Here is a 27475-nt window from a genome sequence, read left to right as displayed (position 1 = left end):
TTCTATCATACAGGATTTAAAGAGTGCTGTTTTTACTATAAAGCCAGCAGCAGCATCTAGGTATTAAGGTCTAAGTATTAAGGTGACAAATGACTCTAGAGCCTGGAACCAGACATGACCAATGGTGGAGCAATGTTCCTGCTATAGAATCGCCTCGTGCACTATACATGGAGAAGAAAAGGACATACATCTGACAGTGACATTTGAGACTATATACTTACGTTAGATATCTAGGTAAGATGGCAGACAGGTTGCTTACAAATTAAACGATGATATCAAGAGTAAGTGGAGTCAGTTCATTGGTAGAGTGCTTACTTAGCATTCAGGAGATCCTACATTTGAACCTCTGCACTCCACAAACATCCTATAATCCCAGCACTCTGAAGGTGAACAGAGGTTCTAGGTCATCAAGCTAAATGGAGAGCAAGGCCAACATGAAGGCACAACTCAAGCAAATGTTTGACATAATGGTAGACCTTAACTGAGGTTACATCATAGTGCCTAGAATTTCCTTCAGCCATGTACTGAGAGTCTTCAGGTTAACACTGATACAGCTTACTGTTGCCACTCTTTCTGTGTTTATATCTCTATGATCTTGCCCCACTGAACCATGGGAAGTGTTCTGAGATTCACATCATTAGGTATTTTTGTACTTGCTTACCCAGGTTGCATGCTTCCATATGATAAGGAAATATGGAATAGGGCTAAAGCCAACCTACCCTGTGGAAGTATATTCTGAAGTAAGTATATTCTTAGTAAGTAGGAATTCACTTGAAAATTGCTACAAAAGCAAAGAAACATATATAACTGTACAAGTCAACTATATGTCCTGAATGTTTATACAACTGATCTTATAGCAAGCTTCTTTACAAAAGTTACCACAAACCCATGCAGATAGCTAGATCTGTGGGTTCACTGGCAACAGGAATTATTTAATTCTAGTATTATACACACACACACACACACACACACACACACACACACACACACACACACATATATATATATATATATATATATATATATATATATATATATATATATATATTAGATTCAGACTTGTGGAATTCTTTAATATAGTACCATGTCTCCCTTCACTGCCCTTACTTAAGTATATTTTATGATACTTAAGTAATTATGAGAAGAATTTAATAGAAAACTATTACCCAGAGAACCTGACAGCCTCTGGAACAGGCAGAAGCACAGAGGCGCTGAGGCAGCACCCTGTGTGGGCCGGGGACAGCCGGCCACCTTCCGGACCGGAGGACAGGTGCCCACCCAGCTGGGGAGGCGGCCTAAGCCACAGCAGCAGCGGTCGCCATCTTGGTCCGGGACCCGCCGAACTTAGGAAATTAGTCTGAACAGGTGAGAGGGTGCGCCAGAGAACCTGACAGCTTCTGGAACAGGCAGAAGCACAGAGGCGCTGAGGCAGCACCCTGTGTGGGCCGGGGACAGCCGGCCACCTTCCGGACCGGAGGACAGGTGCCCGCCCGGCTGGGGAGGCGACCTAAGCCACAGCAGCAGCGGTCGCCATCTTGGTCCCGGGACTCCAAGGAACTTAGGAATTTAGTCTGCTTAGGTGAGAGTCTGTACCACCTGGGAACTGCCAAAGCAACACAGTGTCTGAGAAAGGTCCTGTTTTGGGCCTTCTTCTTCGGCCAGGAGGAGGTCCAAATACAAGATATCTGCGCACCTTCCCTGTAAGAGAGCTTGCCAGCAGAGAGTGCTCTGAGCACTGAAACTCAGAGGAGAGAATCTGTCTCCCAGGTCTGCTGAGAGACGGTAACAGAATCACCAGAAGAACAATCTCTAAACAGAGTCAACTATAACTACTAACTCCAGAGATTACCAGATGGCGAAAGGTAAACGGAGGAATCTTACTAACAGGAACCAAGACCACTCACCATCACCAGAACCCAGCACACCCACTTCGCCCAGTCCAGGGAACCCCAACACACCTGAGAACCTAGACCTAGATTTAAAAGCATATCTCATGATGATGGTAGAGGACATCAAGAAGGACTTTAATAAATCACTTAAAGAAATACAGGAGAACACTGCTAAAGAGTTACAAGTCCTTAAAGAAAAACAGGAAAACACAATCAAACAGGTAGAAGTCCTTACAGAAAAAGAGGAAAAAACATACAAACAGGTGATGGAAATGAACAAAACCATACTAGACCTAAAAAGGGAAGTAGACACAATAAAGAAAACTCAAAGCGAGGCAACACTAGAGATAGAAACCCTAGGAAAGAAATCTGGAACCATAGATTTGAGCATCAGCAACAGAATACAAGAGATGGAAGAGAGAATCTCAGGTGCAGAAGATTCCATAGAGAACATCGGCACAACAATCAAAGAAACTGGAAAATGCAAAAAGATCCTAACTCAAAATATCCAGGAAATCCAGGACACAATAAGAAGACCAAACGTACGGATAATAGGAGTGGATGAGAATGAAGATTTTCAACTCAAAGGTCCAGCAAACATCTTCAACAAAATTATTGAAGAAAACTTCCCAAATCTAAAGAATGAGATGCATATGAACATACAAGAAGCCTACAGAACTCCAAATAGACTGGACCAGAAAAGAAATTCCTCCCGACACATAATAATCAGAACATCAAATGCACTAAATAAAGATAGAATACTAAAAGCAGTAAGGGAAAAAGGTCAAGTAACATATAAAGGCAAGCCTATCAGAATTACACCAGATTTTTCACCAGAGACTATGAAAGCCAGAAGAGCCTGGACAGATGTTATACAGACACTAAGAGAACACAAACTGCAGCCCAGGCTACTATACCCAGCCAAACTCTCAATTATCATAGAGGGAGAAACCAAAGTATTCCACGACAAAACCAAATTCACGCATTATCTCTCCACGAATCCAGCCCTTCAAAGGATAATAACAGAAAAAAACCAATACAAGAACGGGAACAACGCCCTAGAAAAAACAAGAAGGTAATCCCTCAACAAACCTAAAAGAAGACAGCCACAAGAACAGAATGCCACATTTAACAACTAAAATAACAGGAAGCAACAATTACTTTTCCTTAATATCTCTTAACATCAATGGTCTCAACTCGCCAATAAAAAGACATAGACTAACAAACTGGCTACACAAACAAGACCCAACATTTTGCTGCTTACAGGAAACTCATCTCAGAGAAAAAGATAGACACTACCTCAGAATGAAAGGCTGGAAAACAATTTTCCAAGCAAATGGTATGAAGAAACAAGCAGGAGTAGCCATCCTAATATCTGATAAGATTGACTTCCAACCCAAAGTCATCAAAAAAGACAAGGAGGGACACTTCATTCTCATCAAAGGTAAAATCCTCCAAGAGGAACTCTCAATTCTGAATATCTATGCTCCAAATACAAGAGCAGCCACATTCACTAAAGAAACATTAGTAAAGCTCAAAGCACACATTGCGCCTCACACAATAATAGTGGGAGACTTCAACACACCACTTTCACCAATGGACAGATCATGGAAACAGAAACTAAACAGGGACACACTGAAACTAACAGAAGTGATGAAACAAATGGATCTGACAGATATCTACAGAACATTTTTCCCTAAAACAAAAGGATATACCTTCTTCTCAGCACCTCATGGTACCTTCTCCAAAATTGACCACATAATAGGTCACAAATCAGGCCTCAACAGATTCAAAAATATTGAAATTGTCCCATGTATCCTATCAGATCACCATGCACTAAGGCTGATCTTCAATAACAAAATAAATAACAGAAAGCCAACATTCACATGGAAACTGAACAACACTCTTCTCAATGATACCTTGGTCAAGGAAGGAATAAAGAAAGAAATTAAAGACTTTTTAGAGTTTAATGAAAATGAAGCCACAACGTACCCAAACCTTTGGGACACAATGAAAGCATTTCTAAGAGGGAAACTCATAGCCATGAGTGCCTTCAAGAAAAAACGGGAGAGAGCACATACTAGCAGCTTGACAACACATCTAAAAGCTCTAGAAAAAAAGGAAGCAAATTCACCCAAGAGGAGTAGACGGCAGGAAATAATCAAACTCAGGGGTGAAATCAACCAAGTGGAAACAAGAAGAACTATTCAAAGAATTAACCAAACGAGGAGTTGGTTCTTTGAGAAAATCAACAAGATAGATAAACCCTTAGCTAGACTCACTGAAGGGCACAGGGACAAAATCCTAATTAACAAAATCAGAAATGAAAAGGGAGACATAACAACAGATCCTGAAGAAATCCAAAACACCATCAGATCCTTCTACAAAAGGCTATACTCAACAAAACTGGAAAACCTGGACGAAATGGACAAATTTCTGGACAGATACCAGGTACCAAAGTTGAATCAGGATCAAGTTGACCTTCTAAACAGTCCCATATCACCTAAAGAAATAGAAGCAGTTATTAATAGTCTCCCAGCCAAAAAAAGCCCAGGACCAGACGGGTTTAGTGCAGAGTTCTATCAGACCTTCAAAGAAGATCTAACTCCAGTTCTGCACAAACTTTTTCACAAGATAGAAGTAGAAGGTATTCTACCCAACTCATTTTATGAAGCCACTATTACTCTGATACCTAAACCACAGAAAGATCCAACAAAGATAGAGAACTTCAGACCAATTTCTCTTATGAACATCGATGCAAAAATCCTTAATAAAATTCTCGCTAACCGAATCCAAGAACACATTAAAGCAATCATCCATCCTGACCAAGTAGGTTTTATTCCAGGGATGCAGGGATGGTTTAATATACGAAAATCCATCAATGTAATCCATTATATAAACAAACTCAAAGACAAAAACCACATGATCATCTCGTTAGATGCAGAAAAAGCATTTGACAAGATCCAACACCCATTCATGATAAAAGTTCTGGAAAGATCAGGAATTCAAGGCCAATACCTAAACATGATAAAAGCAATCTACAGCAAACCAGTAGCCAACATCAAAGTAAATGGAGAGAAGCTGGAAGCAATCCCACTAAAATCAGGGACTAGACAAGGCTGCCCACTTTCTCCCTACCTTTTCAACATAGTACTTGAAGTATTAGCCAGAGCAATTCGACAACAAAAGGAGATCAAGGGGATACAAATTGGAAAAGAGGAAGTCAAAATATCACTTTTTGCAGATGATATGATAGTATATATAAGTGACCCTAAAAATTCCAACAGAGAACTCCTAAACCTGATAAACAGCTTCGGTGAAGTAGCTGGTTATAAAATTAACTCAAACAAGTCAATGGCCTTTCTCTACACAAAGAATAAACAGGCTGAGAAAGAAATTAGGGAAACAACACCCTTCTCAATAGCCACAAATAATATAAAATATCTCGGCGTGACTCTAACGAAGGAAGTGAAAGATCTGTATGATAAAAACTTCAAGTCCCTGAAGAAAGAAATTAAAGAAGATCTCAGAAGATGGAAAGATCTCCCATGCTCATGGATTGGCAGGACCAACATTGTAAAAATGGCTATCTTGCCAAAAGCAATCTACAGATTCAATGCAATCCCCATTAAAATTCCAACTCAATTCTTCAACGAATTAGAAGGAGCAATTTGCAAATTCATCTGGAATAACAAAAAACCAAGGATAGCAAAAACTCTTCTCAAGGATAAAAGAACCTCTGGTGGAATCACCATGCCTGACCTAAAGCTTTACTACAGAGCAATTGTGATAAAAACTGCATGGTACTGGTATAGAGACAGACAAGTGGACCAATGGAATAGAATTGAAGACCCAGAAATGAACCCACACACCTATGGTCACTTGATCTTCGACAAGGGAGCCAAAACCATCCAGTGGAAGAAAGACAGCATTTTCAACAATTGGTGCTGGCACAACTGGTTGTTATCATGTAGAAGAATGCGAATCGATCCATACTTATCTCCTTGTACTAAGGTCAAATCTAAGTGGATCAAGGAACTTCACATAAAACCAGAGACACTGAAACTTATAGAGGAGAAAGTGGGGAAAAGCCTTGAAGATATGGGCACAGGGGAAAAATTCCTGAACAGAACAGCAATGGCTTGTGCTGTAAGATCGAGAATTGACAAATGGGACCTAATGAAACTCCAAAGTTTCTGCAAGGCAAAAGACACTGTCTATAAGACAAAAAGACCACCAACAGACTGGGAAAGGATCTTTACCTATCCTAAATCAGATAGGGGACTAATATCCAACATATATAAAGAACTCAAGAAGGTGGACCTCAGAAAATCAAATAACCCCCTTAAAAAATGGGGCTCAGAACTGAACAAAGAATTCTCACCTGAGGAATACCGAATGGCAGAGAAGCACCTGAAAAAATGTTCAACATCCTTAATCATCAGGGAAATGCAAATCAAAACAACCCTGAGATTCCACCTCACACCAGTGAGAATGGCTAAGATCAAAAATTCAGGTGACAGCAGATGCTGGCGAGGATGTGGAGAAAGAGGAACACTCCTCCATTGTTGGTGGGATTGCAGGCTTGTACAACCACTCTGGAAATCAGTCTGGCGGTTCCTCAGAAAATTGGACATAGTACTACCGGAGGATCCAGCAATACCTCTCCTGGGCATATATCCAGAAGAAGCCCCAACTGGTAAGAAGGACACATGCTCCACTATGTTCATAGCAGCCTTATTTATAATAGCCAGAAACTGGAAAGAACCCAGATGCCCCTCAACAGAGGAATGGATACAGAAAATGTGGTACATCTACACAATGGAGTACTACTCAGCTATTAAAAAGAATGAATTTATGAAATTCCTAGCCAAATGGATGGACCTGGAGAGCATCATCCTGAGTGAGGTAACACAATCACAAAGGAACTCACACAATATGTACTCACTGATAAGTGGATACTAGCCCAAAACCTAGGATACCCACGATATAAGATACAATTTCCTAAACACATGAAACTCAAGAAAAATGAAGACTGAAGTGTGGACACTATGCCCCTCCTTAGAAGTGGGAACAAAACACCCATGGAAGGAGTTACAGAAACAAAGTTTGGAGCTGAGATGAAAGGATGGACCATGTAGAGACTGCCTTATCCAGGGATCCACCCCATAATCAGCATCCAAACGCTGACACCATTGCATATACTAGCAAGATTTTATCGAAAGGACCCAGATGTAGCTGTCTCTTGTGAGACTATGCCGGGGCCTAGCAAACACAGAAGTGGATGCTCACAGTCAGCTAATGGATGGATCACAGGGCTCCCAATGGAGGAGCTAGAGAAAGTACCCAAGGAGCTAAAGGGATCTTCAACCCTATAGGTGGAACAACATTATGAACTAACCAGTACCCCTGAGCTCTTGACTCTAGCTGCATATGTATCAAAAGATGGCCTAGTCGGCCATCACTGGAAAGAGAGGCCCATTGGACACGCAGACTTTGTGTGCCCCGGTACAGGGGAACGCCAGGGCCAAAGGGGGGGAGTGGGTGGGTAGGGGAGTGGGGGTGGGTGGGTAAGGGGGACTTTTGGTATAGCATTGGAAATGTAAATGAGCTAAATACCTAATAAAAAATGGAAAAAAAAAAAAAGAAAGCTAAAACTAGAGTTGTTCCATAAAAAAAAAAAAAAAAAAAAAAAAAAAAAAAAAAAACTATTACCCAACTTAGATAACTATTCATTCTTTGCCAACATGCAGAAATTTGGCTTTGAAACAGATCTAGCTCCTGTGTTACCGTGAGGTGTGAAGCCTCTGCTTCTTATAACCCAAGGGACCTTTTAGTCTTCTTTTGTCATCTGTGGCATAGAATTTAGAAGTATAATGGTCAGTTATTCTGCCTGATGTACCTCAATATAATTTTTTCATTGTACATAATAAATACAGCCACACAGAAGGAGGCTTTCCTTGTTTGGACAATTTGAGCATAGAAACAAATTATAGTTAAAAAGTATAACTCATTAAGTAAGGATTCACATTGATTAAGTATGTATAGCTAAAGCAAGTATCTGGAGAGGATGCGCATGGGTAAAGCATCTGCTACATAAGTGTGTGAACCAGATCTCCAGATATCAGTTGTTCACATAAATAGCACCCATACAAAAAAATCTGGTTCTCGAGTATACACGTAAGTCCTTGATTCTGCACATATAGTTGTCATGTACATGAGATATGGTAACACTAACAAATCATTCTAGATTTGCTGTTTCATTGTTTTTATTATAATTTTAAAGTGAATTTGCATTGAGGAGGCAAAGAGAAGAAGATATACTTGGGGTTTGCTGGCTAGCCTGTAAAGTCAATTGGTGAACTCTAAGTTTATTGAGAGACCTTGACTCAAAAATTAAGGTTGAGATCAATCAAGGAAGATACATAATGTGAACCTCTGGCTTCCACAAACATACAGGTGCATGCACACGCACACACACACACGTATGTGTGTGTGTATGTGCTTATGTGCATGCATGTATACAGTGAGACAGATAGAATGAGACACAGAGAAAGAGACAAATACTGGTACATAAAATAAAGAAAGTACAGGGATAATTCTTACTTATTATAGAATGAAAATGTCTATCATAATTTAGTGAGTTTAAACAAGCACTGTAATGAGTCCAAATCTAGTGGTAAGAGTAGCAGGGTTCTTAGCAAGTTTACAGAAATTCAGTCTCTTTCCTCATCTACTTATTAGTCATAAAGAAGAAGCTAGTAAATTTGCAGTGGAAAATGTGATCATACTCTACTTCAGCAAATAATAACATCACCAGTTATAGGACAGTCAATGAGATCTCTCCTCATATAACGAACAGACACTAATCACTTCAGCATTGTTCTTTCTAAATGTACACAGCTTGTACTTTCAGGAAGACATTGGATAAATTACATCAAAGAAATTGGATGTGATAGAACATTCTGGACAATCTCCTCAAAATGCTATCTACATGTCAGACACTAGAGAAGCCACAAGATCAGTGTGGCTTACCTCTCTCAGTCCTCAGTATCCACAGGAGTTTACGGTCCTGCAGTATCAATTCTTGTTTGCCCAACTGCCTTATGTTAAAAGGCGTTATACTGGAACCTCTTATCATAATCTGTAAGTCATCTCTGGATTGCTTCCAGTCCTGTGTAAAAATTGAACATGCATTGTCTGGAAGGCTTGAGACCACCATGTTTTCATGTTTCAGGGTCCATTAATTTTGGGGGTAACTACAACTGCTTCACTCCTTGAGCATCTCCAACCCAAACATCAAAATTCAGAAATGTTCCAATTTCACAATTTTTTTTTTTTTATCATCAGATTTAGGAGCACTTTGGATTGGGGATTGTTGTTGTTGTTGTTATTGTTGTTGTTGTTGTTGTTACTGTTGTTATTGCAGTTGTTCAACCTTTCTTACATTAACTTCTATGAATTATTTATTGTATTCTGCTCTATTGTTTGAACTTTGAGTAATAATAATGACAATGTTTATGTTCTATACAGATACAACTAATTTTTATTATTTCCACACAAGCTTGGTTTATTTTCCAAATGTGAAGTCTATGGATACAGCATAGTGCATACTTCTCTTAGGTCAGTAAAAATAATTATGAGACATATGAGGCAGAATGATGAATGTGAACAAGTTTTGAGGGTGCAACTTTAAACATCAAAGTACTTTGCATCCTGCATCTTCTTAGCCTCTACCCAGATGGCCCTGCCTCTCTTGCTAGTATATATTCTTCAGCATAGGTTATGAGAAACTTAAATCTATAGAAAGCATGTTTCTTTGAACAAAGAGCAATGGTTTGTACAATTCTGATAGAAATTGGCTTACTTTTGCTTAATACATGCCTTTTTATAAGTGACAACCTTAAAGATGGGATCTATTGAAAAGAAATGTGTGAGGGAGAAATGAAATTTCCCCAGAGAAATTCTTTCATGCTATTTATTGCCAGTCATTATTTTACCAAGAAGAATTTGCAGAAACATAGCCACTGCCTTTCAATAAAAATCACAGGTTAATTCAGTCTGTTTTTCCTTCAGTGAAATTCACCTTGAATTTCCCAAAGATGGCCATCTTTATTCAAACCTCAGTAAAGCTTTATTGGCAAAGAGAATATAGATTTTACTTCAGTCAATACTCAATCTTCCTACTTAGTAAACGTTCCAACAAACCAACAGTTGAAATACAAAATAAACAAACAATTACAACAAAAAGGAATTAGGTCTCTTAGTCTTTGCATACTTTTTATGCCTAGTGATTCTTCTTATGTTAGTGTTATTTCTGCCTGAGTATCGGATTACATCCCAGAAATTGCCTACGTAAGAGAGGGATGCTGGCTTAAGGGAAGAGTCAGTCATCTGTGAATAGTTCAGGAACCTTCATGTCTTAGGCAGCCCAAGAACAAACTACTGTCCCTTCACAATACAACAAATGAAATACTTGTAAATACGAATTTTTGGTGAAGCAGAGGCATGGCTGACACATTCAGTGTGCCTAAGAAGCCCACCAGCACAGCTCCTGGGTCATTTTAGGATAGAGAGAAATTTAGATGTGACCACAGAAGAGAGCCTAGGCACACACACACAAACACACACAAGATGCAGGTATAGGGTGACTGTCTCTTATCTAGAATATTGGGTAGAGCATTTCAAATCTTTTCAATGTTCGAACTCTGTATTATTTGTATTAACTTCCTTGACTGAAGATCTGTAACTGAAGCCTTTGTAGTCTGCTCTGGCCTCAACCCCAAGACTGTTTAGATCACCAGGTATTGACAGATGCACAGTATGATGTTTAATACATGTTTATAGTAAATAAAACACAAGATAACAGGAAACAGTTTAACTTGAGAGAGGTGGGTAGGTCAGATGATGAAGGTATTTGAAACCTCAGCTAAGACTTCAGATTCATTCAGGACATGACTTGGCCATTGAGGTAGCAGAGGTGGTAAAATATCAAAACCTCCAACTTCCCATTAACTGTGGAAAAGGCTTCCAAGAGAACAACAGTGATGATGGGGTGGGGGGGCAGCGGGAATGCTAATCGTTTGTACAGAAGATGCAAGTTAAAGAGAATGGGACAAACCTGAGGCTCCAGAAAAGGGACATTAACATGAGAATATGGCTGTTGAAATAAAAACTAGAAGCTAAGGTAGGGATTTTAGATATGTTAGGTATAGGGCCGTCTATGTTTCTGTCTTGAGTAACTGAGTTGCTAGTTATTTTATTAAGTATAATTATGACTGTAATAGAAGAAATGAGATTCAGAAACATAATATCAAGTTCAGTGTTTGATCATAGTGTGTGAAGATATAAATAACCCATGTGATTGTCAATGAACTGTTTTTAATTAGGCACTTGTACTTTTGAGCCTGAAACCCAGGATATAAGATAAACGTCAAAGCCCTAGTTGGAGTCCTTGAAAAATTAGTGATTAGGACTGTCTGCTATTGAAAATACAAGAGGAACCGATTTTGTCAGGAATACTTTTGCATGTGTCTTTTCTCCACTCTCAAACTGCTGGTGGAAATGGAAAGGCTGGTAAGCTATGAGTAGAGTTCCATACAAGGACACGGGAGAACCAGAGAAGTTCGCAGCAAGGTGAAGGTAAACGCAGTAGAGGAAATAAGTGGACATTGTTGTGAGGAATAGATGGTCAAGACCCCAGTGTTATATCTACAGATTATGGGAATATTTTAGGTGTGTCCACTGGTTTTGATATGAGAGTTGTCGTTGATCCAGGACCATTAATGAAAGAGGTGTTAAGAGACTGTGTACACCAAGCAAGTAGCAGGAAGATGGAAAATATGGAGGATAGAGATAGATGACTCTCTCCAAAAGCTGAACTATATAAAGAAGAGCTAGAACATGGCTGGAAGTAACCATTTTGGGGCTAGATGATGATGTAATGTTAACATGGAGAATAAAAAGACTTTCTTTGTGAACATTTGCTAAGAAGGAATAGGAACAAAAGAAAAAAGAAGTCAAATCAGAAAATCTAGATTGAGTCTGGGCTCAGCCAACCAGCCACCTGATTAATTAACTAATTATTGATCTACCTAATCAACTCTACTGATTGTTAAAACCCACCATAGATGATATTCATATAAAAACCAGAAATTAAGGTCACTCAGCTCTGCTTAAGGACAGTGAAATCATAGTCTTTGGTAGGAGGGACAGGAATGCTTGGTGGTTTTGCAGTCTTTTTGGCCTTCCCTCTTCCTACTGACTACAGGAAGAGTTCATTGGTCTCCATCCCCACTGAGATGCTGCGGATAATTGATGGCTTTGGGGGAAAGGAGAGTCAGTTTTCTTTAAAAGCATGGTCCCTGGGTGGTTCACCATGATCCAGTGGATTGTCCCCATTCATGAGTACATGGGGACAAATAAGATTCATTAGCTTATTAAAAATATAAATGAATATAATGTTGAGAAAAGTGGTGTAGGGAAGGATCTGGGAGGAGTTAGCAGTAAGAGTAAGAATGAATTTGATCCAGTTACATCTATAAAATTCTCCAATTAGTTGACTTCTCTTGTATAATTTGGCAAATGAAAAAATAAAGGAGTAGATTATGATAACCCTATAGCTTAAGTCCTGCATCTGACTCTCCAGACCTACTACTGACTCCTTGAGAATTAACCCCACTTTTGTAAAAAGTGCTTCTTCTCTCTGTTGCTGCCATAATGGATTCTTTTCTTCCTCAAATTTCCACAGGCAATCCTGGTTCAAAGTCCTTTTTGATTCTCTTTTTCTGGAAAGTATCCCCAAGAGCAAGTTAGGTTGGGTCCTTTGTAGCTTTTATTTCATGGGCAATATTTACTATGTCTCTTTATAGTATTTAACATCAACTATAGATTTGATTATAACAAGTTTTGGTCTAAGTTATTACTTGGATCCTCCACGGTGTTGTAGGAGAGCATTAAGGTAAGCAAATCTCTTTGGTTTTTTGTTTGTTTTCTTTCCATAGAGATGTACTTTTGGGGCCAGGAAGTACTAGGTATTTGGTGGCTATTCTATTGATTTTGTACTCATGACACTGGCCACATGTTGTTGTAGTTGACCTTTTAGACCTCAGGGAGATGGGCTGAGGGGAGAATAAAAGATCTAACACTGCAGTTCAGGCTCTATTTCTTCTTGCTGCAGGGTTGACTTTTCTTTTTGCTTCTTTCTTCCTTTTTTTCCTCTTCCCTCCCTCTGCAGTCCTGGTACTGAATCCTAATGAGGTGGAGAGCATTGAATGCTTGGGGTTATTTTTAGGTCATTTCTTCTGAAACTCATTGCGAGATCACAGCCCTCTAATTTCCTGTGCAGGGCTGTGGAGGTCACACAGGGAAGCCAGGGATGATTCTTCATGTCTGTGTCGGTCTTAAAACTTGGATCCATCAACCATGGAGTTCATTGTGTACTGGAATGCTCATCAAGATGCCAAGCTGCAAGCCAGTGCTTATAGGTGTGAATAAAGCACGTTCGCATTGGGAATTCTAACAGGAGGAAGATGAACTCTGTGTGTATTGCTCAGGATTTGAGCAGCACAGGAAAGCTGAGGATTTTGCCCCTGTATCTGGTTTTTGCTTCCTTTCTTCGGAAATACTTTGCTTTGGTGATTATCTGTATTGACCTAGAACTCATTTTCCCATTAGCACTCCAAAAAGAGCAAAAATACTAACATGCAGAAAATGGGATTGATAGCTAATTTCTCCCTATAACATGCCATGGATCATGATAAAAATAAGGATATAATATAGCTTAGGATAAGGATATAATATCACTGTATGTCTATCTTATTCAATACCTTAAAAACATGGTACATTTTACCTAATAATTTTTGAAGAATTTCATATAATATTTTTCTGTCAAAGGTCATTAAAACATTTTAGTGTAATTCAGTGAAGCATCACCTATCTTTCATGTATTGATCCAAATAATCAATATATTCAAATTCCATTTTGTCATTTGGAGACAAAGAAAACACAAGAAATCCGTAACCTGTGTACTTTCATTATGTAATGCTCCTACCTATAGCTCCTTCCTGTACGAAGTAGTTTCTCAGTTATATTGGTATGCTATAATATATATATATATGTGTGTGTGTGTGTGTGTGTGTGTGTATACCACATTTGCCCATTGGACCAAGAATATGTACCTAGTAAGCAGCTCTGTACATTGACCATCATGGAGTCTCATTCAGAGAGAATAAAGGATCCTGTACCTGTGGTTAATCGCTTGTCTGCATATGACCTGATGCTAAAAAGAAATAATTGGAACTAATTACACAAAACAAAAAGGACAAGAAAAGCAGGGACCTATGGCTAGGAATAAATTGAGTTCACCCTGGCAGAATACTGAGAGGAAACTGGCTGGGGTTGGGCAGAGTAACAAATGCAAAGTGTGTGCTGAAAGGACGGAGTAGCACCCTAGTGGGTGGAGCTATGCTGGATCTCTTTATCGCCTTGTGCGGTCGTTTTATAACTTTCTTGAAGAATGGTTCTCTTAAGATTGATGCATTCATTGAAGTCACTGCTTAAGGTACATTTGATTTCCTCCAGTCTCGGGTTCTTAATTAAGATTTTTTTGCTTCCTAATTGTCAGCCCAGTCTCAGGTTTTGATGGCTTCTGAATGCATTTTTGTTTTTACCCTTGTAAACAGGAGAGGTCACACACAATGCAGTGTGCTTTGCTGGGAGCAGCTCAGTAGAAGGCATGTTAAGTTGTCAGAGTGCTTTCTCAGCTCTGCAGCTGTCTCTAGCCACCACCAATGTCCCCACCGTTGGCAAAGCCACCCTATGTTCTCCTATACTGCAGTTACTTACCTAATAGTTTTTGCCAATAGTAGGGAGGGAAATATCAGAGAACTCTATTTACAAAATATTTTGTGAATGACAGCTCTTTCCCAGCAGGATTATAGGGTACAAAGTATCTCATGGTCCCAGAGTTATTTTATGATCATGCTAATCATGCTATCAGCCTCGGGAGTCTCTATGTGCCCGGACTCTGTGCATTGGCCAAACATCATGGGGTATCAGTAGACACAGGCAGCAGATTGTGTTCTGAGGGAGGAAGTCACACGGAGAGTACCATGTTGGTTCCACTGTGACAGAAGTGGCTTTCTACTGTTGCTACAGGGTTTCCTAGCAGGAGTTGGTCACAGCTGTAATACTCTGGGATTTTAGGTCAGAGCAGGGGAAATACCTCAGCTGTGATCTGTAGGAATCTCCATTTGGAAGTCTGTCTTATGACCAGCTGTTACTCGAGGGCTCCTCCCAGTAACACTCAGTCCTGGAAGAAACAAGGCAAGATGGGCTGGGTGGTGTGAATGGCCAGTATCTATATGAGTCCTCAGAATCTAAAGCCAAGCAGAAGGAGTTTAGCAAAGCTAGCCAGAGAGGCACAGAGAGTACACTGTCACCTGGCAGGATGCTTTTCATATGCTTCCCAGGGGAACTGGAGTCATTAACTGACTTCGCAGGCCATTACTGTTTAGGACCCAAGGACTGAGACAGAATCAAATAGAGGCACTGGGCCCTGACTTCCATTTTCTGCTGGGCATCTGCTATGCGTTTGAATCAGCCCTTTTATTACAACAAATGACCTGCATTTGGCAGAGTTACAAATTCCTCTTATGTATGACAAATGTGGTTTGTTGTTTCTTCTGAAGAAACACAGTAGGAAAGATTCAAACCCGATTTGAAACCAGTGTAGTCAGACAACTAATGGGACGTTGTGTCATCCTCCTGCATCTTAACAAATGGCCTTGGCTATGACTATTAAAAAATGTCTATGATTTTTCACTGGCTGATTTGGTTTGAATGAGTAAATTATTTTTATTTCATTGCATTAACTGCCAGAACATTGAATGAGCCGATAACTCCCCAGTGTTGCCGAGCTGCAGAGAACTATTATTCGGAATTGAATTTTTATTGATTTTTGTATGCTACAATGACTTTTCTAACATAGTAGCATGAAAAGAAAATGAGGAAAAAAATCCAAATAGGGCATGGGGTAAGGAAGCGGAGGCTGTTGTGTCCTATGGCCCAGCCTAAGATGTGCCACTTAGGGGCAGGTACTGCTGTCGATGGAAGACTTGTTGCTGATTGTATGATTTATAACCAAGCCATGCACCTGGCTTCCTCACTGTGTACTCCTCTTCTTTACCCCTAATGTTGTTCCTAGTCGTCTTGAGTGTCATTGACATTCTACTGTAGGAAAAAAAAAATGGAAGCAGAGTGACAGGTAAAGTTATAGAAATAGAAAATGCAGTGATTTGCATTTTATTGATGATGTCACGCATGAGAGTTTACACACACACACACACACACACGCGCACAGAGTGTGTGTGAAGAAGACAATGAATAAGTACATCTTTTCAATAACAGCCTTGTATTTATCACATATCCCCATGTTTTCTTTGTCCTCTTAACTCCTGAGAATGTTCTCAGGTGACATGAGCGGAAATGAAATGCATAAGTAACTTAATTAATTCATCCTCTCATTGAACAAATATTCATCAAGAGATAGTATACGCCATTCTGGGTACCAGGTGTATTACCTTCCTTGTTGGGACAAAATGCCTACAGATAGATGTATTATAGCTGTGAGGAAGGTGGGTAAGGCCAGGGTTGTCTCTGGGAATTGAGCAGCAGAGAGAGACTTGAGCAATAATTATTAAGCCCTGCCTTTAGTTTCTGTGCCCCAAAGGTCCCACACCCTTTGTAGACCATACCACCGTCTAGAGAACAAGTGTTCAGAGACATGAGCTTGCAGGAGAGGATATGCTATATTCAATTCAAAGCATAGACACATGACAATAAATCAAACAGATGAAAAGTTTGCCCCCAGTCCCACAACAAAAAAAATAAAATTGGGGGCATGTTTAAATTCATAGTTCTCTGAGTTTTGAAGGCTATGTAATTTTAGCTTCTTTTATTGGTAGATGTGTCAAGAGTGAACCAAGACACAATAAAATGAGACAGAAAATGCTTATGCCCACAATCCTAACTCAGTATACACTACAGACAAGGGGTGGGGACTCTGAAAGTAGAGGGATAACTTTTTACTGGTGTTTGATGTTTGTGGAAATGAATGTATATTTTACCAAGTTTATATACAATGAATGTAATCATTGAGAGGTAAAAATGTGAAATGCTGAATAATGTTATTTTAGGGTTTATCCTATAACAGATAGAGTAGTCTCAAACAATTTGCTGTTTACAGATGATAAGAGTTTTATATTCTTTAACCACATCTGAAATATTTAATATTGTGTATCACATATGCAATTTAGTTAATTTCCTGTGTGTAGAATAATCTAATTGTTATCTGATACACAGCTATAACAAGATGAAAGGATAGAATCCAGTCATGCTTTACCCTGTCCGTAAATACTGATAGAAGAAGCATCAGTCAGAAGGGTATCCCTCTGTGATTCGAGAGAGGTAATAAAGGGAGGATGTTCAGAGATTAGAAATAAAGAAATGAGAAGATAGTGCTAAATTGAAGATGATAATGAAGAAAGTATGTGGTGAGGAGGGTTGGAGTGTGTGTGGTATGTGTAGGGTGTGTGGTATGTGTGAATGGTGTGCATGTGTGTATCCATGGTGTGTGTGTGTGTTTGTGTGTGTGTGTATACATCCACACATGTGTGGGTACAAGAATGCATGTGTGTAGAAGTCAGAGAATGATAGCAGATAATGCCTTGCGCCTTTCCTTTGAGGCAGGCTCTCTAGCTGAATTGGAACTTTGCCAAATGGAATAGGCTCCTTTGCTGTCTCCCCCTCTGCCTCACTGTCAGCGGGAGCAAAAGCCCTTGCCATCATCCCTGGCATTCCTATGGGTTCTGTGGCTGAGAACTCAGGTCCTTGCACTTGCAAGGCCAAGCATGTGATGATTCAGATGTCTCCCCACCCCTGAAGGCCCATGTCTTAGATTAATGAGAATCAGAAAGTGGGAATTCAGTCTAGGGTGTATTATTTAAGATGGGGAGATCTTCTACTTCAGCTTGAATAACTCTTCTCTAAGCTTTCCTCCGGGCACTCCGCTAAGCTGTACTGCATTTCATGGGAGGGGCTTCCTTTCCCTCTGTCTCATGGCTCATCCTTCTAGCTCTTAATTGCATGTGTGCAGTGTGCCTTTACAGTGAAAGCATGTATAGTAGATGGGCCAGGATGCTGTATGTCAAGAACCTTCACACTTTCACAGGGTCCAGCCCATGTTCAACAGTGAGAGGATAGAAGCAGCTGTGCTACATTTTCTGAACACCCACATCATAGGCTTCTCATAGGGGAAGTGCTACTTAGAAAGAGTTTTAATTTTTACTTCTGTACTGTCATATGGAAGTAGGCATATTCTGTAACAAGTACAGATTTGCATGGTGAGTTTTAATCATATTTATCATGTACCTGTATATATATATCATATATATGACTATGTATGTGTATATATATATATATATATATATATATATATATATATATATATATAAAACAGATGAGGGGTAGGGAATCTGTAAGCAGTAGGATTGTTTTTAAATATAAACATATATTTACATATATATATGTATATGTGTGTGTGATTAAGGTTTTTCATACAACACTATCTTGTTTATTATTTCAGTCTATATAACTTAAATCTTAAATACCATGACTTTTTGCATAGAATTATTAAATATATGTTTATATATATTATTAAACATATATATATGTATTATTAAATCTTCATTTTAAAATATTAAACAATAATTTAAATATATGCATGTATGTGTATGTGTATATATATGATTGAGATTTCTCATACTATACTATCATGGTATACAATGGCATTTCATTGTATCTAACTTAAACACCATGACTTTCTGGCCTTTAATTTCTGCATAGTATTATTAAATATTAGGGTTGCTACCTGCCGTTCAGATATGCTTTGAGACACTTACAGCCTACATACATTTTTTTCATGTAATCTCTAATCTTTTTCTTAGCTGTGCTTATAGAATTATAGAGGTATATCAATGAAACATTAAAAATTATAGTGCTACTGAAATATCTACAGAAGATTCAATTCTCTTGAATATAGAAATCAATACATGTGAACATAGTCACAGATCTATAACCATCATCCAGGGCAATATGGGGGTATTTTTATATTAACTGCAAGGTCATTATTCATCTCTTTCTTTCACTCAACTTTAGCCCCAGCTGATTACTAACCTACTTTTTCACCCATTACAGATGTTTCTTATAAATGGAATCATGCAATATGTAGCCTTTGATGAATGGCTATGTTCAATTAATATAAATTATGCATTCAAAATTTACCTATGTGCATGCATCAGAGTTTTACATATTCCATAATAGACTGTATATTATGTATCTTTTTATCAGATGAATCCTCTATAATTGGACCTGCAAAACAATTTGCTCCATTTACAACTTGTTCTTTACATAACCTTGTCTCTTCTTCCTTAATATTCAAGACTCTCAAGCCTGATTTCATTTTCATCTCTAGGATCTTCCATTTCAAACAAATAAACAAATAGACCTCGGTTCAGTTAACAGAGGAAAGAGATGTGTCCATACTTGCTATGCTAGCATTTTTGTAACTCTTAATACCCCATTACTTATCGGTAGCCATTTGTGTCTTTTCCATTGAAAATGGTTTCCAACTGCTTTGTCATTTCATCTCATTGAATCTGTAATTTTTCATGGTGTTTCATGAGAGATTTTTAAACACATTAAGGCCATTAACTGCAGAGTATTTTATTTACAATGGTTTACAGAAAGTAATTTTATTTTTGTTTTTATTTTTTTGATGATGATGATGATGGTTTTTCGAGACAGGGTTTCTCTGTGTAGCCCTGGCTGTCCTGGAACTCACTTTGTAGACCAGGCTGGCCTCGAACTCAGAAATCCTCCTGCCTCTGCCTCCCAAGTGCTGGGATTAAAGGCGTGTGCCACCAACACCGGGCGGTAATTTTTTTTTTTAACTAATAATACTTGTCTGTCAATCATTTTTTAGTGGCTTGTTCTTCACACTAAAATCAAACCTTTGTTCTTAAGGTTTTCTAGATATTTTATTATGGATGGGGTTTCCTATTAAAATGTTTTTACCACTACAGCATTTATTTCAGTATAAAGCAAGACATAGATCTTCTCTTTTTTTTCTTCAGAAGGGCAATGAGTCATTTTAATGCCTTTCCCACTTAATTTATCATGTACTAAATTATACTTTTTATTTGAGTGTCTCTGAAAAATGCTCCAGTTTATAATTAATTTGTATCAGATTTATGATAAAATCATCCCATATTAATCATCTTAACTTTATCATAGGATGTAGTAATATATAGACCTTAAAGCTGTTATATAGCCATTGTGCTTAGGAAAGATTTTAGGTATTAATATTAATCTTTATAAAAAGATGTATGTAGCCAGGTGTGGTTGCACATCATTTTAGTCTTCAAATTTGCTAGGCAGAGGCAGCTGGCTCTCTGTGAGTTCAAGGTCATCCTGGTCCACACAGAAATTTCCAGGCCAGCCAAATCAGAAAGTGAGACCCTTCCTTTAAAAATAAGAAGTTACATCTAGCAGGAATTATTATCATACTTACAGGTGCAGAGACTAAGGCAAATAGAGTTTAAGATACTGATTGAGTGAAGGATCTCATGGTGTCATGTTGCTTAGCATGGGGTTTTTTTGAACCCCTAACAGTGGAGTTTTTTGGTATTTTTGACTCTTTTTGCCTGCTCATGGGGCATTTTTCTTCCTACTGGGATGCCTTGCCCCGCCTTGATATACCCCAAACTCCACTGTTAGGGGTTCAACAAAAAACCCCTGCTAAGCAAGCATAGCATGTATGCAGAGGACTGAGCACATCCCCATGCAGGCACCATGATTATTGTTTCAGTCTCGGGGAACCCAGACAAACCCTGCTTAGTTGATTCTGTGGGCCTTGTTCTCTGTCCCCAATATCTCTGGGTCCTATAATGCACACTCCTCCTTTTCTGTGGTGTTTCGTTTGCAGAGCTCTGTCTTGATATAAGGCTTGGCTGTAGGTCTCTGTATCTGCTCCCATCAGCTGCTGCAGGAAACTTCTCTGATGTCAAATGGCACCTTGCCCAGTTTTAGGAGTATAGCAGGATATAATGGTCAACTGATGACTGATCTAACTGGAACCCCAAACCAGGAGAAGGAGCCCATGCCCAAAACTGTCTACATGGTCAGGATCTAGAAGCTGGATGGCTTAGGATCCTAGGGTAGAACCAAACATGAGCAAGACAGATAATTTCAGTTCTATAGTTTCACTGTTTTGTGCAGCAGTTAGTTTTGTGTGTCTGGAGATAGACTAGTTATGATTAGAAGAAGTTATGTACATCCCTGAATACATATAACTTTTCTATATCTAAAAAGTCTGCGGTTGCTTTGATTGCTGGTTTAGAAACTAACTAGTTTGCATGACTTGGGATGAAAGTCATAGCTAGCATGAGAGGCATTTGCCACCATGCCAAAGAGCTTATTTCTCTAATTTTTAGTACATTCCGGAGCTAGCTGGAATGTGTATGTGGAACCCCCGTTTTTAAGACTCACGGATGCAACAGACTTAGGAGAACCTATTAAGCACTAGGCTGAAGAGTAGATCAGAACTCTAAAGTCAAGGGATTTCTCATTTGAAGTGATATCTGGGGTTTGATCCGATACCTGGTATTACTGATGGATTCAGCTCTATACACCTTCTCTGCCCTTCCCCCAGGCTCTTGTCCTTAGTCTTTCTATTTGCAACATTGGGAGTGATAATGTGCTTCTCAGAGTCTTCTAGTGATTCCGAGTGTCAGTGGGATGGGGAAGCAAGGTAGTTTGGTCCTTTCTTGGGTCTGATTCTTTTTTTAATGAATATTTTTAGCTATCCCTTTAAATCCCTTGACTTTAGGAAATAAAAAAGATCCCAAGTCAGTACATGGTATTCCAACAGAGGACAAAGGACCTCATTGTGGCTTTCTGTCTACTAATGTAGTTAGTATAAAGTAAGGGTAACTAATGATTGCCATCTTCATTTGTACTGAGCAAAGACAAGGAAGCAGCATCAGAAGAAAGTGTTGACGTGCCTACTCTTACATGTTTGCATTTTACTTGGTTAAAAATCACAGAGTATTTAGTGGTAGCAAAACTCAGATGATCACTTGCTAGCACTGAATAAGCCTTCTCTTGGAAGCCAAACTGACCTAGGAAGCTGGGAAGCAATGGGGAAGGCAACACAGTAAACTTGGTCTCCAGAGCATAGCTCTTCCCGTCACTACTCTGGCATCTTGGCTCTTTGACTGACTTTGACTCCAGTAGATGATCTTTCATATACTTTCTGAGTAGTGCGGCTTTTCTTGGGAAAGACTTTTGGCTCAGAACGCTTTTGAGTGACAGCAGAACATGACCTGTTGTGAGATTGTGCAGCAGAGTCTCCCAACTCTAGGCTTAGTCACTCCCTTTGCTCTCTGCTTCCTTGGTGGTTTTGTTGAGTCCATCACAGCAGGAGTCAGGAACTCTGAACCACTAGGACAATTTAAAGAACTTGGATAGAAGGAAGGTTTACAATTCAACTGAGGGGGCAGCAAAGCCCCCTGAACATACAGATGCTGGTTGTCCGTGGGAGAGAGAACATTTAGGGAAGACTGAATGTGCACATGGCTGCACTAGTTATTCATCGGGTGTTTTTTGACTTGCTAAAAGGAAGTTTAATGTATTTATACAATTTATAAAGATGTAACTGATTCTGGAGCTCTGCTCTTTACAGAGGACATATTTCATGTTATTGTAAGCACTGAAGAAAATTAAATCAATAAATCTACAGCCTGTAATTTGAGATCCTCAATTTGAAGAAAAATACATTGTCAGGGTGGGAGGAGAAAAATCCTTTTCATGGAAGAAGAATTGTAAACAACCTGTCTTGGCTCAACTGGCCTGTGGACCCAGGTGACAGCAAGAATAACCTTATTCAGGAAGATCATCAAAGGGTTGTCCAGACACCTCCCTAGGAGCCAAGGCCAGCTGCCTACCCTTTGAAATGGTAGAATAGAAGGCTATGCAAATGAAGCTGGCTCTCTCCCTGTAGAACTTCCCAGAGAAGTCTGGGCTGGTTGGCAGTCAGGCTAAGTGTCAGGAAGCAGAATGGATTTCCCCTCTCAGTGGCACTGATGCGTTGTGACCACTGGCAAGCCAATTAACCTCCACAAGTGTCACCTCTCTGTGTGTAAAAGGTTAATAGTGCAGCTTGTTTGCAAAGTGCCCGGAGCCCCGTGTGAAGGGCACTACCCACATACCCAGCATGGCTGCTTGACTAGAGGGCCTTGCATTTCTTAATTATATATCCGGTTGGATAGGTTATGGATTCTGTTGTAACTAGCTATGGCCCCTTCTCCCTGGTTACAAATAAAAAGACTAATAGGTGATCTCACTCTATTACTGTCTTTTCCAGCTCCCCAGAGGGTTATGGGAATGACAGAGGTTACAGATTAATAATGCATTCTTCAGTGAACAACAAAAAAAAATTTCATGTGCATCTCAACTTCATAATGGCTGCGGATGGTAATTTATTAGGCCAAGTATTTCATCAGACGCCAAGCAGATAATACTGGCACACACTCCTGAAATTATGAGGATTTTTTTTTGACTCTGGGTAGTTTTTCTTCCTTCATATCAATATAAAGTATTAAGAGCCATTTTGCTAAGGTATATTTCAGGTGCATTTATGAGTCTTGGAAAAGTAGAACTGGGGAGTGTCAGAAAGTGACATATTTGTGTGTATCTAACTTTTGACATGAAGCTCGCTGTTTTATTGAATTGGGGCCACATGGGAGGAATGCCAATCCTAGCTCAATGTAGCCTACACACATATCTCGTGCTTCTTTGCAGATTTACGGAAAAACTTTGAACAAGATCCACAAGGCAGGGAGGTTCCTATTGAAGGCATGATCGTGCTGCATTGTCGCCCGCCAGAGGGAGTTCCAGCAGCAGAGGTAAGAAGGTCTCCACAGTCCCAAGCCAGTCCTGTCCTTTGTGAGACAAAAGCCCATGTGATAAGAGTTGGAAAAAGAGCATAACCCGGAATTCTTGGTGTCTGGTTTCCCTTGCAAGGCTTGATGAAGAAATCATGAAGAGGAAAGCTGTGGATGAAACCTGCCTCTTGTCAGCATTCTGATTCCCACACAATTTTGCTAGGCAGTCTGGATGGACGAGCCTTGACTCTGAGGATGGACAGATGTAGGCATCATCTGTCCTATGTTCTGTCAGGTCCCCCCAGTTTTGGATAGTGGCTGTGGGTCACCTCTGAGCATTAACAAGTATGGAGATGTGCCTGTGGGAGGGATGGTTGGCTTCTGGTCATCCTTCACCCGCTCATAGACCATGCACCTTCTGAATATTTAGCATATCACTGTCTCTGTGCTGACACGAGGACTATGGCATATGCTGAAGCTCCTTTGTGACATCTAGAATTCAGAGTCACCAATAGTTTTAAACTCCAGATATGTATATTTCCTAGAGCCCCCAGCATACACTGTGAAACTTTAAGTGTGACTAGTAGTACCCTGTGGTCATGCATTAAACATGGTCTGCTTGACCACAATGACTGGGAACAAAACTAACAAGAGAATGCAGGCTATAGTCCAGGACTATAAAAAGTAAATGTATAACATTATCCCTTGCTTAGCAGTAACTGTTTCAGCCATGGCTTTTCTCTGTGAAGGTAGAAAACTATTGGTCCTTTGGTTAGAAGTAGAAAGACTCCAAAGAAGAAAACAGAAACAAAGAAAATGTAAATTTGAAATATTTGCCTCCTGTCCTTGCTAAAATACCTGTATGATGTGTAGTGGGAAAGAATAAAGGAAGGAAATGGCATGAATACATCCCCCTACACACATATATGCACACATGTGCACATATACAAACACATACACACACACAAACACACATATAAAACACACAAACACACAGATACACATACAAACACACACATTGTGCACATGCAGACACACAAACACACACAGTGTACACATGCACACACACATACACATGTGTACACATACAAACACATACATACACTCATGCACACACATACATGCACATACATACACTCATGCACACACATACATGCACATACATACACATACACAAACACACAGAGGCTTGCATATTTAGGTAGAAATCAAGCTGGGTAGATGCTACTGAGGCTCAGATGGTTACCAGAAATGAAATAAGCAGACTTGAAAATTGAAGTGAGCACACCATGCGTGATATGAAATAATTAGCAATGAAAATGCTTATTTTAAATTTGTATTTGATGTAGAACAAAAAGATATTAATCTTCTGCCAACTTTCTCAAAGCATGCATCCTGCCCTCTAAGTGGAACACTCCATTCATGGGAGACGATGTCATCTTGTTTAGGACCTCCTGTGTTCCCAGAGGTCAGCCTGGCATATCATCATTATCTGCAGCCCCCTTGCCATCTTTGGGGATCCTGCTCTACAGATAGTCCAGCAGAGACACAGGCAACCTCTGCAGACCTTCTCCAGGATGTGGGCCACAGGTGGGAAGGAGGCTAACATCCTCTGTTAGCAGTCTGCCCTTGGGATGGACTGCATGCCAGACTAAATTGGGAAGTTCAGGAGTCGATTTTTACTGTTAGGTGAAAGCCTAATTATTTCCCTGGGACAGCCTTGGCCTTTGAGAGGCAGGAAAACTGATGTTCAGATCGATGGCCTAACAGAGGCCTCACAGTTGTATATGGTCTCTCTTTGAAATCTTCTAGGGGTCTCTAACGTGCATGTGGGGAATGGGTACCATCTGTGTTAGGCTTTCTGTTATCACTTCTCCTCTTCTGTACCTACTGCATTCCAAGCAAACCTTCTTCCTCCCCCCTCCCAGTTGAAACAGTCATGCTTCAGCCTCAGGTCCTTTGCACATGCCAAGTTCAGCAGTATCAATCTCTGCTGTTCTTCCTGTAGGGCTTACTCAGCTTATCACATGCATGACAAAGCTCACTGTAGACACTTTGGAACATATTGCCCCACAATTACCCTCCTTTTAGCCTCCTTTAGTCTTAGCCTCCTTTTAGTTCCTTCCTTATCTCTTATCACTCATGTTGTACTGGCCTTGTCTGTTTTCTCTTGTCCTATTGGATTTAGTTTGTGTAAGGAGAGCTTTTGTGCAAGATACCCATCTCTGTATCACTAGAAAATGAAATGGTACTCTTGTGACTATTATCAAAAGGAAGAAATGTAAGAATGGTAGCAAAGATGGAGAAAGTGGATTCCTTGCATCCTTGTGGTAGAGAGAGAAATTTAGTCCAGCTACTAGGGAAACACTAAAGAGGTTGCTCCAAAACAAAATATAGGACTACGCTGTGACCCAGAATTCCACTAGGGGCATACATACCCTAAAAGGCACCTGTACCTCCTCTTCATTAACTGAACACTAGTCAGTCGCCGATGTCTGGAATCAGCCTATGTATGTCAGCAGAGGAACAGTGAAAGGCATGGTTTATGTAATGTGACATCGGTATTAGTTAGCCTTTAGAGAAGATGCCTTTCCATGTCTACCATCACATGTGAGCCTCTATAGCATCGTGTCATATGCCAAATGAACAAGGAGTAGAATGACTAGGTACCCTATGATCTCACTTTCCTATACAGACTGAGAATGTATACTCACTGAACAGTAGAGACTACCAAGATTTTGTGGAATGGCGAAAGGACACAGGATTTCATATGAGAGGAATAGATTCGGGAGATCAGTTATACACCATGGCTACTGCAGTTAATATCAATAGTTGTGTTCTTATAAGTTGATGAAATAGACCTTAATTGTTCTCAAAAGAACATATAAATATGTGTTCTATTCATACAATGAATCACCTTGACCAAAATGCGAGTTTTGGTCATATAAATATGTAACTTAGTGGATATATTCCATTATAGATATCCATTTCAAAACAACATGGTGTACATACATACATATACACACACACATGCGCACATGCACAAACATACTGTGCTGATTTGTCTTATAACAGCTTGACTCACAAACTAAAGTTATCCAGAAGGAGGGAACTTCAGCTGAGAAAATACCTCCATATGATCTGTTTGGAGGGAATGTTTTAAATTAGTGATTGAAGTGGGAGGTCCGGTCCATGGTGGGTGGTGACATCCCTGGGCTAGTGATCTATAAGAATCCAGGCTGAGCAAGCCAGTAAGCAGTACCACTCCATGTCCTTTGCATCAACTCCTGCCTTCAGGTTTGTGCCCTGCTCTACTTCTTGTCCTGACTGACTTCAATGATGAAAAGTATTATGGGAGCATAAGCCTAATAAACCCTGTTGCCTGGCAACTCGCATTTTGGTCAAGGTGATTCATTGTATGAATAGAACCCCAAACTAAGATACACAACATCACACACACAAATACACACACACACACACACACACACACACACACACACACATACTTTATTTGTCAAGGAAGAAGTTAATCTATAAAACCCAAACAGCTCTTCTCATGACAAGATGTTCAATATTTACTGA

General features: G+C 39.7%; 1 protein-coding gene across 11 annotated transcripts in view; it reads left to right on the top strand.

The window, feature by feature from the left end:
* Window positions 1-27475, top strand: part of Unc5d (unc-5 netrin receptor D) — a 572955-nt gene that overhangs the window by 351024 nt on the left and 194456 nt on the right. For all 11 annotated transcript variants that reach the window (NM_001347498.1, NM_001347500.1, NM_001347501.1 and 8 more), the window contains exon 4: window positions 23811-23914. In NM_001347498.1, coding sequence (NP_001334427.1) covers window positions 23811-23914 — 104 coding nt within the window. The remainder of the gene's footprint in view (window positions 1-23810; window positions 23915-27475) is intronic.

The sequence above is a fragment of the Mus musculus genome, chromosome 8, assembly GCF_000001635.26.
Source record: "Mus musculus strain C57BL/6J chromosome 8, GRCm38.p6 C57BL/6J".
NCBI classification, from domain to species: domain Eukaryota; kingdom Metazoa; phylum Chordata; class Mammalia; order Rodentia; family Muridae; genus Mus; species Mus musculus.
This window is presented reverse-complemented; position numbering and strand designations above follow the sequence as displayed.